The 12436-nt window shown below is 39.3% G+C and overlaps 1 protein-coding gene across 3 annotated transcripts; it reads left to right on the top strand.

Annotated features, from left to right (window-relative positions):
• The first annotated feature begins 5002 nt into the window (after positions 1–5002).
• Positions 5003–12348, top strand: LOC125012388 (C-X-C motif chemokine 13). Of its 3 annotated transcripts, XM_047592318.1 has the most exons (7): positions 5019–5093; positions 5181–5439; positions 5862–5965; positions 9637–9720; positions 10162–10264; positions 11154–11234; positions 12102–12348. In XM_047592318.1, the coding sequence occupies exons 4-7, from the start codon at positions 9657–9659 to the stop codon at positions 12175–12177; spliced, it is 324 nt and encodes a 107-aa protein (XP_047448274.1). In that variant the 5' UTR covers positions 5019–5093; positions 5181–5439; positions 5862–5965; positions 9637–9656; the 3' UTR covers positions 12178–12348. The 3 variants fall into 3 exon arrangements, with proteins under 3 accessions (XP_047448273.1, XP_047448272.1, XP_047448274.1); XM_047592317.1 differs by having other exon boundaries at positions 5003–5439; positions 9568–9720; XM_047592316.1 differs by having other exon boundaries at positions 5004–5439.
• The last annotated feature ends 88 nt before the right edge of the window (positions 12349–12436 follow it).

The raw sequence follows: 12436 nt of genomic DNA, 5'->3' as shown, positions 1-12436 counted from the left end.
GTTTGTCTCTGTGTGTTTTTTTTATTTATTTATTTTTTATTATGAGTTGTATCAAATCTGTAACATTTCTGATACAAAACTGAGATTATGTTCTATGATTTGATTTTGTCGTCACTTCAGCCAAAACATTATGACCATTACACTCTAGTGGGTTGGGCCTGGTCTGTAGTGATCTAAGGAGGGAGGAGAATCAGAGACATGGACCAAGGATCAGTGAGAAGGAGGAGGAGAGGAAATGAGAGAGAAGAGGAGAATGAGGAAAAGGGAAGGACGAGGAGGATCAACCGTGATCCAAGAAAGGAGAAGAACTAGAGAGAGTGGCCTGGAGCGAGGAGGAGGAGGAGGAGTTGGATTTACCAGGTCAGATATGATGTTTAACTTCTTTAACACATTTCAACCTTTTAAAACGTCTGAAGTTCAGTTTCAGTTTTTCAGTTGTTTGTGTGATGCTGTAGCTCCACCAGCAGGGGGCGCTCTCCTCAACTTTATCTCCTGGTTCATTTAAAAGCCGTAGGAACGTCTCATAGACGTGTTCGTGCAGCAGGTGGAGGTGTTGTCGTTTTTTTTTTTTTTTGGCATCACCTTTTTTATCTCAGGTCTCATTAGTTTTTATCTGGAGCTAAATAAATATACAAATCAGACATGAATAATTAAACCGTAAAATATTTGGTTCTGTTTGTTTTTGTTCATGAAATAATTTAGTTTACTATTGAAATGACTTTTTGTTTGTTTGATTCTAAACCAGAGTTTAATTCGAGATTTTAAAAGTTTAATTTTAACTGTAGAAAAATGTTGATTGGCCCCGACTCTGGTTCTTCTGTTCTTCTTCTTCCTCCTCTTCCTCCTACTTCTTTTTCTTCCTCCTCTTCTTCTTCATCATCATCCTCCTCCAGTTCTTCTTCATCCTCCTCCTCTATCTTTTCCTTGTCTTCTTGCTTTTCCACTTCCTGCGGTTTCCTCCTCCTTCACCTCCTCCTCTTCTTCATCTTTCTGACCCAGTTCAGTCCAGACGTCACATTTTTTGCTCCTTTTAGTCAAATTTTCGAATCCTTCCACACAAACATTTTCTGTCTCATATACGTCCACCAGTTAGTCATAATGTTATGGCTGATTGGTGAACATTGCTGTGGCTGCTCGCTGGTGCTATTATATTATATTATATTATATTATATTATATTATATTATATTATATTATATTATATTTAGGAGTGTAACGATTCATTCACTACATCGATGAATCGATTTATTTTCCTACGATCCAACTACATCGATCTGTGCTCGGCAACTTGGCCTTCCGGACGACATACATCGATCTAATATCGATTTAAAAAGTAATTAATCGATTGTATTGATACTAGGAAATAAGGCATTGGATTAAACACGTCAGAGGATCCGCTTTGAGTATTTACTTGAGAAACACTGTAAAACTGGACAAACAAAATTTACGAATTAGTTTCATCAATGACAAAATTAACGTATATGCTAATGCTCCGCCTCGTCCCACCAGAGACGCACAGTGACCTGAGCAAAAGAAAAAACAACTCGATGAAATGTCGGGGAATAAAATGTGCAGCGTCAGTCACCATCATCATGTGATGTCAACAGACCAGCGGGTACTGAGAATGTCAGCGCTCAAAAGAGGAGATAATAAACAGAAACCGACTTCTGGGCCATAATAACCTCGATCTTTATTGATAAACCGAGCGCCGTCTGTAAAAGTCACTGTAACCGGTAGATTAAAAACCCCAAAGAGTAGATACTGAGCGCTTATCTGTTGGCGGTCTGCCTCTACTAAATGACATGACTGTAGAGGAAACACTGAGTCGGCATTTATTTCAGTCATACTGGTTTGACCTTTGGCTAAAAGGTTACTGAATCGTTTCGGATCGTATCGTTCTAAATGAACTAAAATCGTCCTTGAATCGTATCGGGAATCGAATCGTTGTTGAAACGAATTGTTACACCCCTAATTATATTATATTATATTATATTATATTATATTATATTATATTATATTATATTATATCGAAACCAGTGCTGATGCTGTGATTAAGCACTGAAACCAGAACTGTGATGCTGAACAGTTTGTTAAGCAGACGCAGTGTGGGAGTCGTTATTTATTTTCCCGTGTTAGCAGAAACACACCGATGTTTGCAGAGATCTTGTCTTGTTGTTGGACGGTCCTGATGCACGACGTGAAACCAGTAGCTGTCACTTTCTTTGTGCCCTGATGCGAAGCTTGTGGTTGACACCTTAAAATGAGGAAGAGTCGTGAGCACGTTTTATTGCCTCCATCTTGACAGCTCTGGTGGATGTGGCATTAAAGTATGGAAAATACTTCACAGTTTCTGATTAGTCAAGCGTCCCACTTGTTAACAGTGCCAATTATCAGAAACTGACATCTGCAGTGACGGTTTCCTCGAACTGAGAAGCAAAATGAAGAAATTTGCAAGAAAAACATCAACAAGCAGTTAACAAGTCTAAAAAAAAACACATAGTACTGGGCTTCCTCTTTCCTTAACGTTTCCACAAATGTTGAAGTTTCTGAAATAAATTAAATTTATCTAAAGGCTTTAAATGGGCTCATCTGCTTCTCTTTCATTTTAAACCTCCACAATAAAACTTCTTTAAACTTCCTGGGACATAAAACATAATTTATGAACATTTATAAGGACGTTTAAGAGTTACATAAATAAATGAAATAAATGAAAATCAACAGCTCTCTCGGTTATTGCAAACTAATCCCAAATACCAGAGCCTTCATGAAGAGTGTACCTAATGGACTGGCAAGCTCTTTTTACTTGTTCACATTTACGTACTAAAAGATATACATGTGACAATGGAGACAATAAACCTCCTTGTATCCTACCAGTAGAAGTGTAATTAATATGTTTTAGCAATTGTTTGCACATTAGCATGATGCTGTTAGCATTTAGCATAACCTGACCTGCACCCATGTGTGTGATTCTGCACAGGCATATGGGGACAGTGATTTAAGGAGGTCCCAAGACTCCTATTAAAACTACAATGCAAAACTCAGTTAAACACTCACTTGTCACTTTATTAGGTACACTTGTGCAATTGCTTGTTAGCACAAATAGCTAATCAGCCAATCACATTTAGGCATGTGGAGGTGATCAAGAGAACTTGCTGAAGTTCAAACGGAGCATGAGAATGAGGAGAAAGGGGATTTAAGTGACTTTTTCTTGGCACACTTTGGGCCCCTTAGTACAAACTGACCATGGTTTAAATGCCTGTTGTTGCTGACCATGTCCGTCCCTTTATGACCACAGTGGACCATCTTCTGACGGCTACTTCCAGCAGGATAATGCACCGTGTCACAAAGCTCATATCATCTCAAACTGGTTTCTGGAACATGACAATGAGTTCACTGTACTCCAACGGCCTCCACAGTCACCAGGTCTCAATCCAACAGAGGAACCTTTGGGATGTGGTGGAACGGGAGATTCTCATAATAGACGTGCAGCCGACAAATCTGCAGCAACTGTGTGATGCCCCCTCCCAGTCATTTTGCAGCGGTGAGCCACTGAAACTTTATTTGTTGCGCTGTTACTAACCCCCGAACACCTGCTTAATGAACTAGAGCTTAGCATGCATGGCTGGCCTCAGTGTAACATAGAAAGTGAGTAACGGCAGTAAATGGAACATTTGGCTTGACGTTTCGTCTGAGTGAGACGAGTCATGCACTTTGTAACCATAGATATAAAACGTGATAAGATGATGCTAATGGTTTGGAGTTGCTAGCTAGCGTGCTAAAGTGGTGCTAACGCTACACTGTGCCTGACTGTTGCATGTTCTAATATTTGTGGTGCAAGTTTTAAAATAAATGTTTTTGTACTGCCAAACATTAAAAAACTCTTACAGTGTTAATTTGGGTATGCTGATTTTACTGTGTAATAAATAAATAATGCAGCTCCAACCTGAAGGTAAAATGTTCCTGACACATAAATTGATCAGTATTAACAATATAATTATTAAAAATGTGTTAAATCTGTTATTAACGGGAAACCTTAAAAGTAAACCATTGGAATTTGCATTTCCCTCAAATATCAGGGTTGGGATGTTTTTATTTTCCATGCAAAGCCTTTTGAAAAGCAAATTTCAATGCAAACTGTGAGCTTCACCTGCTCGCAAACACACAAGGCCCTTGACTAGTTCCTGGAGGAACACCATGCACTTCAAAAGTCAAGGTATTTTAAAGTAATCTGATATTTCTGCATTAAAGAGCATAGAATATTAAAGAGAATGCCGCTGAGCCCAGGCATCGTATAGGCTTTAAAACTTGCTGAACTAAGCAGCCATTTATTTTTTTTTCAGGGTCACTTTTTGTTGACCTTTTTATATGTCTAATGACGAGAAATTGAAACACAGTGGTTTCCTTAGTTGGTAGACAGATGGGTTTCACTTCAAGAGGGTGGTATAATCCCCTAAAAAAATGCCAATAATAGAATGCAAAATTGTTGTTTTTTTGTGGTGGGGCCGGTCACTGCCTGTTAATGAGGAAGTGTCTGCACTCATGTGTGTGCTTTTTCTCTCTCTCTCTGCAGGATGCTTTTGCCCTACTTTTGCTTCTGCTGTAAGATGCGGCCCTCAAAGAATATGGTATCTTTTTATCTTTAAATTGAGGAGAAACGAAACAAAGAATACGAGTTAGTAAGCACGTTTCACAGAGGTAGGGTTAACTATCAGACATTCAGTTTTGTCTATATGGTGAAAAAATAGATCAAAGATAAAAGTAATGTGCATGAAATTCAGAACATTTCATTTGCTTTGCTCTGATTGCAGCAGCATTGGAGTTGCACAGATGCTGTGCAGCACAGCTTGTAAAACATGCTCGTTAGGCTGATTGGTGACTCTAAGTTGACCCCAGGTGTGAGTGCGAATGATTGTGTGTCTCTGTGTTAGCCCTGCGATATCAATGACAGCTGGGATACGCTCCAGCAACCCCCACCATCCTAGTGAGGATTAATTGGTAGTAGAAGATGAGATGAGTCTCTTAAGTTCAGGAATGTTTGTCTTTCTCAAGTCTTCATCAGTGTTCAAGCATCTTCATCTTCTCCGTCTTAGCTCAGGTGTGTTTGGGCTCATTAATTGGACTCATGAAATGCCTTCTTTTGAGCGCAGTCTTTATTGATCAGGGAACATGTGTTGTTTTGAAGCTTCTGCTGGAGCGTTGGATCCTTCTGATCTTACTGGCGCTAGATGCACCGACCTCCACAGAAACCTTCAGCCTCCCTTACCTGATGCTTAGTCAACAACTTTCTACTGGAAACTTGACGCCACGCTTGCACGAGCTGATCAGGGTTTACATGTCGAGTCAGTTAAATTAGTCTTTCTGAAAGTTAAGTTCACTTTCACTTCAGAGGATACGATGCTTGGAACCATCAGTTACAAATATTGGGATGCTTCCTCCTTGCGGTGAGTACATGAATGTGGGCAGTAGATTTCCCTTTTCTTTCTTTCTTTTCTAAACGTCTGCCTCAGAGTTAATTGTGCAACAATCAGTTTCAGGATTTCACACTCTTTATGCCCCTTTATGAGTTAATATTTTAAATTGGTCAGCTCAAAATGAAGGACGTTTACTCCTAACCCTACCGGGGTCCTTCCAGGCTGGGATGTCAGACTAAATCTGCAAAGTTGTAGTGGTAGGGAAGTATCTACATTTCCCACTACAGCTTCTCGTACCCTCTTCAAACCTTCTCCTGTATCCTCCATTTTAAATATTGCTAGGCTCGTCTTGTCTTGCTGCTTGCCAAAACTTAAGGATGTCCAACGTGAAGTTCCTGCTGTGACTGAACCAGGCCTCTCCTGAAGTGACCCCGTCTCTTCTTGTCTACCAGGTGGATGTTTTATCTCGTTCTGGGGCTTTGCAGTGTATGAAGCAGAGGGTCGTTCTGAACAGTCGACAGGAGCGCTGTTTGGCTGGAAAGTGGCTACTCAGGTGGTGAGTCAATTACTCTCTAATCCTGTCTAACAAATAAAATACCCTCAGTACAGCCTGTAAAACTTTAAATTCAATCAACAGAATTCCTTGGTGTTGAGTACACATTCAAAATGGATTTAAAGTTAATGTGAACTCTAAACTTTCCCTTTTTAAATGAACTGACTGGCTCATTCTGGATCTAATCTCCAAAAATACCTTCCTCGGACTAAAGTTAACACACTGACAACGGTCAAACACATGTAAATCAGTCTCCTTCAGGTGAGGCTGTCTAGTGATAATGGCTGAAACATGCTATGATTCTGGGATCCACAAAGGATGATGCTCCAAAATCATCACTTTCAAACTCAACTTTAGATCAGTTTAAAGCAGAAACTTAAAGAATGATTCGACCTCATGCCTGTTTGAATAATATGTCGTCGTCATATCGTCATCATCTAAACCTGTCAGAAGTACAGACTTCATAATAACAGATGGACGCACCCTGCTTGACACCATTCTCTGAAGTCTGAAGGTCAAGAGCTGTATTTGATGCCATCTCTTGCACGAAATCAAAGTCAGATGACGCCTGGTTATTGAAACACACCCAACCAATTCAACACTACCTTCCTCCGAAGGAAGGTCATGATTTAATGCGTCACACCCTGATTCATACCCTTTAATTAATTTTATAGACGAAATGGGAAATGAAAAAAGCTGCATCAATTGAATTAGTTGTGAACTGCCAATAATTACTTAATTATTAATTTTCTTGTGAAGAAGAAATGGGAACTAGAAATGCTGAACACGAGGGTCTTTCTGAATTTGTAACAAAGGTTATGTAGGTTATGCAGATTAAGCAATGCCTCCAGAGACTCATATCTGTTTAAAGTCAAGAAAGTTTATAACTTAAAACACCTCCACCACCATGACCCCACTAGACTTCAGTGTTTACTGTACACGACTCATCTTATCTAAATCTAATCTGGGACTATTCATCTCATTTTCATATACGGGAAATACAGTCTAACTTTGGAGGCCGGGGGGGTGGGCATACAATTCCCCCAGTTGATTCCTTACCAGAAAAGGATGTGGTTATCAGCGCGGGACCTCCGAGGCAAATACAGAAGTTAAGCTCAAATTAGTATTTGGGTACTCTCCAGCAGCTCGACAAGAGGCTCTATTTTTACCCCCACCCCTGTTCCTGATTCTGGACGGGTTGAATCCAGGTTCCCATGAGTCTGCTTCGGTCTCGCTTACAATAGTTTCACCCAACATCACATTACTTTGCAGCTGCCCTAGTTTTTGACCAATAAAAGTCTGGGCTGTACATAAGTGAGAATTATCACACTCTTCTTCCAGTCATAAGAGCCTTAAATAAACTTTCTTGAATCTGAATAAATGGTGCAGTGGTTTAAAACGTCATGGACGCATCGTACAAGTTAATATTGTGACGGTTATTTCACCTCAAAGAAAGTGAAAGTACAAGAACTCCACCTAGAGTTTATAGGTGTAAACACGCTAGATATCATGATAAACCCAAACAATGCTGTAAAAATTCCTGACAGCCTTGTCACTGTGCAAACGTTGACTTTGCTTTTCTTCTGAGAACCAAACGGAAATGCAGTCTGGAGAATTTCAAATACTTGGAACGATATATTGATAGTTTGTTTGGTCGGACAGAAGAAATGAAATGTTTTTGTGTCATACTGTATTCCTGTACTTGGTCACTGTGCAAATTGATTTTTAATTGTAAATGAATCAGTTGAAGTACAGTCTCACCTGTGGTTTGTTTTGTACAGAATATGAAGCAAAAGCTAATATAGTTACTAATCAGTCAAAATATTAATGGTGTGCTCCATTTGCACTCCGAAGTCAGAATCATCACCTCCTGTGATATTCCATTTATTAGCACTTCTGATTAGTTTTTGATGCGGCCGTACAGACAGTGTTTTACCACATTTGTATGTGGAAATGCTGTTATAGTGATTAACAGTGTATTTTATTTCCTACAATTAAAACTTTTGAATATTTTTAAAAATTTCTGCCTCATGCATGATCTTGTTGATTTCATCACAGGAAATAATTCTAGTTAAAAAAAAAAAAAAAAAAAATCATGAGTTGAACATCATAACATTCTTTACAAAATATAAATATTGAACACACCAAGTTTCCACCAAGTTATATTGGGACAAGGCAAGAACTTTCATCTTGTTTTCCGACTTCTGTAACTGGAACGCCATCATTCCCAGCTCCTACTTCCGACCTCTGAGATAACTGGAACGCGGCATCGGACGACTGAAAGGTGACGGGGAATAAAGCTGACTATTTGGTTCTCATGGCTGATGTCAGTGGGTGAAATATACTGGGAAGCAAGTTAAACATTGTGTCCTGCAAGTTAAACATTGTGTCCTAAAAGTTCATGTCAGAGGCCGGACAAATGTTCAAGTGGAAGGATTTGACGAATGGGCTGCAACATCAACTAGCAGCTGTGGTTGGGTGTTCCTGTTTCTGCAGTGGTCAGCACCAATCAACGGTGGTCCAAGGAAGGAGAAGAACCAGAGACAGGAACCGTGTGGTTCTGGTTCTGATTCAGTCCATCGATCTCAGACCACATCAGGGACCTTTCATGAAATCTCCTCCAATGGAAACATGAGAACTGGACCACGGAGGCATTGAAGAAGGTGGTTCTGGTTCTGATGGATCATGTTCTTCTGATGCTTTGGTCCATGTTCTGCTGGGAGACCTTGGGTCCTTCCATTCAGGCAGACATTCCTCTGACTCATAGCTCCATGTCCCTAACCCCTAACCCCTAACCCTTCCATGGAGACAATTTCTTATTCTCCAGATTTAATCAGGTCTAAGGTCCAGATCCATGGATCCAGCCATACCACAGCTCCACACCTTCAGGGGTCTAAAGGGTTCCACGGTTGGTTGGATAAATTCCTTCTGTGCAATGACCCTTATTTATGCTAATATTGTGCAATAACTCATGTTCACTTTGTATACTTATACAGATTTCGTTATATATTTATTGGACTCTAGACTCACCGTGTGCAATAATTTCCTGCTGTGCATTAGAACCATATTCACTGCTGCTATAGAGCAACAACTCACAATGCATCTTCACTTATACTTATTTATTTTCTACATTGGTGCATGTATTCTTGTTCTAATTGCATACTTAAATATTCTTATCGTCTACGTTGCTCTTTGTTCTGGGCACTGGTACTTGTGGAAGAGCTACTGTAACAAAAAGTTGTCTCTTGGGATTAATGAAGTAATTCTGATGTCTAGACGAGTCAAACGTGGGAATTTGTCCTTTCACTATTATTGCCACTGAAAATCTGCTGAGTGTGCATCCAGTTTGACGTGATACTATTTTGTCATCTAGTGGAGCCAGTTCATCCTTCAATTTTAAAAACCTAAACTTTCCAGTTTGCCCCCGTTACCATCTACAGGTAAATGCTGAACCGTGAGACACTAGAAGGCAAAAACAAAAAAAACTACATTTTATTTGCAGTAAATACGCAGTTTTGGTTGATTGATCATAAAAACTGAACGTTTAAGGAAAGCCCACAATTGGATCAGAAACCACCCATGACATAACACTTCCTCATTTGCAGCTTTATAAACGCAGACTCTACTCCATTCACTCTCACAAATCTTTCTCACATCCTCATTGTTGCTGAAAGATCTAAACAACCGCCAGAAGATGAACAAGCTGCTGATCCTGCTGGCTGCCCTGACTTTCTGCTGCTGCATCACCACTCTGCATGGTACCATTGAGCTTCTCTCATTCCTTTTTTTATGATTTATTTTAATTGTAATATCTACTCATAGAAGACAATTTGACAAAAATTAGATTTAATTTATTTATTTTTTGGTGTTTAGTTGTCGTATTTTCAAAAAGATTGCTCTAACTTTGTTATTATTTCCCTTTTTCTTATATTTTTATTCTTCTTTGCTAAATAGTTGATTTAAAATGTTCATTACTGAAGTACAAAACTATTAAACAGTTGATGCCTCATGCTGAATAAATCTCTTTCAGCCTTTCTCCACTGACTGAATTCGATCATTAAATAAAGCTGTAGCTCATGTTAGGTATTTTATTTTGTGATATACAACAAAATCTGTGCACTTGAGTCACTTTTTTTTTTTTTTTTTTTTTTTTTAACTAAAACCAGACTACGAATCACAACTATTTGATTTTCTCGCAGGGTGCCGCTGCCGCACTGTGGTCAAGACTCGTATTCCTGCCTATATCGTAAAGAAAATCGAGGTGACCCCCGTGTCGGGACGCTGCCGCTATGTTGAAGTCCTGTGAGTATCACGACTCATTTAAAATTCTTTTATTATGGTGTCAGGAGCCAAGATGCTTTACTACAAATGAAATCAGCAACAGAAAATACGGAATTTTTCTTATGAAAAAACGTCCGTTTTGTTACTTGATTGATTGATAATTAATTTTTGCCACAAATTGACTCTCTGGCCGCCCCCATTAACTCCCAGCTAATTCAAGAATGGTCAAAGATCCTCAAGCCTTGATATAGTTGATAAAGATGAGTTCTTTGAAATGTAAAACTAGCTGTCCTGTCACGTTCATAGAAGATACAAAGTTATAAAGTACACAGTAAACAGTTTTCTCTAAAATGTTGTAGCGGTAAATAAAACACTTAAGTTGGAGCCTAGCTTAGCCTAGCTTAGCATTAACACTGCAGGGGAGAAGCAGCTAATCGCATTTGAAGCGTCTACATATCCCTCACTAGCTAACATGTTTTATCTTTGTCAAATATATTTTGATAACGAGCCGTGTTTGCATCAGATTTCTTGTATTTATGCTAAACTGCACGTCTACCAGCTTTTCTACCAGCTCTTGCACCAACTGTGTTTAATCTGGTCTGACGTCAGGGTAGTTGTGCCACTCGGAAATGTCCCGTTGGCATCAGATCAAAAGTGAAGGTGGCGAAACCACACAGATGTGCAAAATGGGAATATACATAATGACACAACAAACTGGCACTACTTCTTAAAATACACTGTTTGTTCTGCTTCTTGATGCTGGAATATGATTGTTTGATTTGGCTTTGTTTCCTTTGTGTCTTCGCCTGTGTCTTGTCTGCTTCAACCTCCCAAACATTAACAGCAGGTAGAATTAAATGTGTGTGTGCGTCTTATAAATTTAAACTATAATCCTCCTCCTTCTCCACAGAATCTTCACATGGAGAGGGAGCAAGTTTTGCATCGACCCAACAGCCAAGTGGTTCCCAGAGTTTATCCAAACCTTGCAGCAGTAAGAAACCTTTACATTATCCCCCTGCTTTATTTTAAGAATATGAAATAGTTTTTACTTATTGCATCCCGTTCCCAGTGGGTCAGAAGTTTGGATACACTTAGCATTAATAGCCTTTAACTTGGGTCCAATGTTGCTGGTAGCCTTCCACAAGCTTCTTACAAAGAGTTGCAGGGATTTTAGTCCATTGGTCTGAACATTTGTCCTTAGACATTTTCTATCAGACTCATTGGACGTGTGCTTGGGGTCATTGTCTCTTTATTTGTGACCCAGCTTTATCTTCCTGGTTGATGTTTCTAATTGTGGTTTCAGTATTTCCACAAAGTCTATCTTAATCTCTTCTCTGAAGTGCACCAGTCCCTTCCACAACATGATGCTGCCACCTCCATGCTTCGCAGTAGGGATGGTGGATTTCTAACACACTGAAACTGTGACATAGTGAATTAGAAATAAAAGAATATACCTCCAAACAAATGTTACCTGAAGTATAATTTAACAGGAAATCTTAGTGAATGTAAACTTATCACTTCATCTTTAGCCTTAGGAATGACCGACTTTACAGTGTTAGTGGTGGTCATGGAGATGTGTCACCAGGTTTTTTTTTTTTGCAAACAAACAAATCCAAAGTTAAATGTAATTTAATTAATTACCGGTATATTGTTGTGTTCAAAGGCGGAGATGTGGCAGACAAAGCTCTACGTCTTGTGTTCGCCACGGGTTGTTGTGATAATGGTAATAAACGCTTGCACGTTGCTTTACTAGAATCGTGCCATCCCTGACCACCACGCAAAAAAACACCAAGCTAGCATTTCTTTTCTGTGTTACTCGGCCTCCAGATGCTAACGTTGTCTTTTTCTTTGACTACAGGAAAAAGGCAAATGTGACCGACTCCAACCCAACCACCCAAGCTACTTCCACGTCTTACATGGTAACATCTGATTAGTTTGTGGCAAAAGTTCAAATCAAGCAGCAAATTGACCTTCTGAAAAAGTGTTTACACAATTGTGCATCTTTGTCATTTTTTGAAATAACCCTGGTTCTGTCATTAAAATGTTCTTCTAAGCTAGCAAACGGTTCCATTGTGAAATAAAGCTGTTCTGGAGATTAAATTTGACTCAGTGTAGCTGTTTTCATTTCTTATCCATGACTTCTGTCGTATCCATGACTCGTTTTATTAAACAAATAAATCACAGACACGTAGA

The sequence above is a fragment of the Mugil cephalus genome, chromosome 8, assembly GCF_022458985.1.
Source record: "Mugil cephalus isolate CIBA_MC_2020 chromosome 8, CIBA_Mcephalus_1.1, whole genome shotgun sequence".
NCBI lineage: Eukaryota > Metazoa > Chordata > Actinopteri > Mugiliformes > Mugilidae > Mugil > Mugil cephalus.
This window is presented reverse-complemented; position numbering and strand designations above follow the sequence as displayed.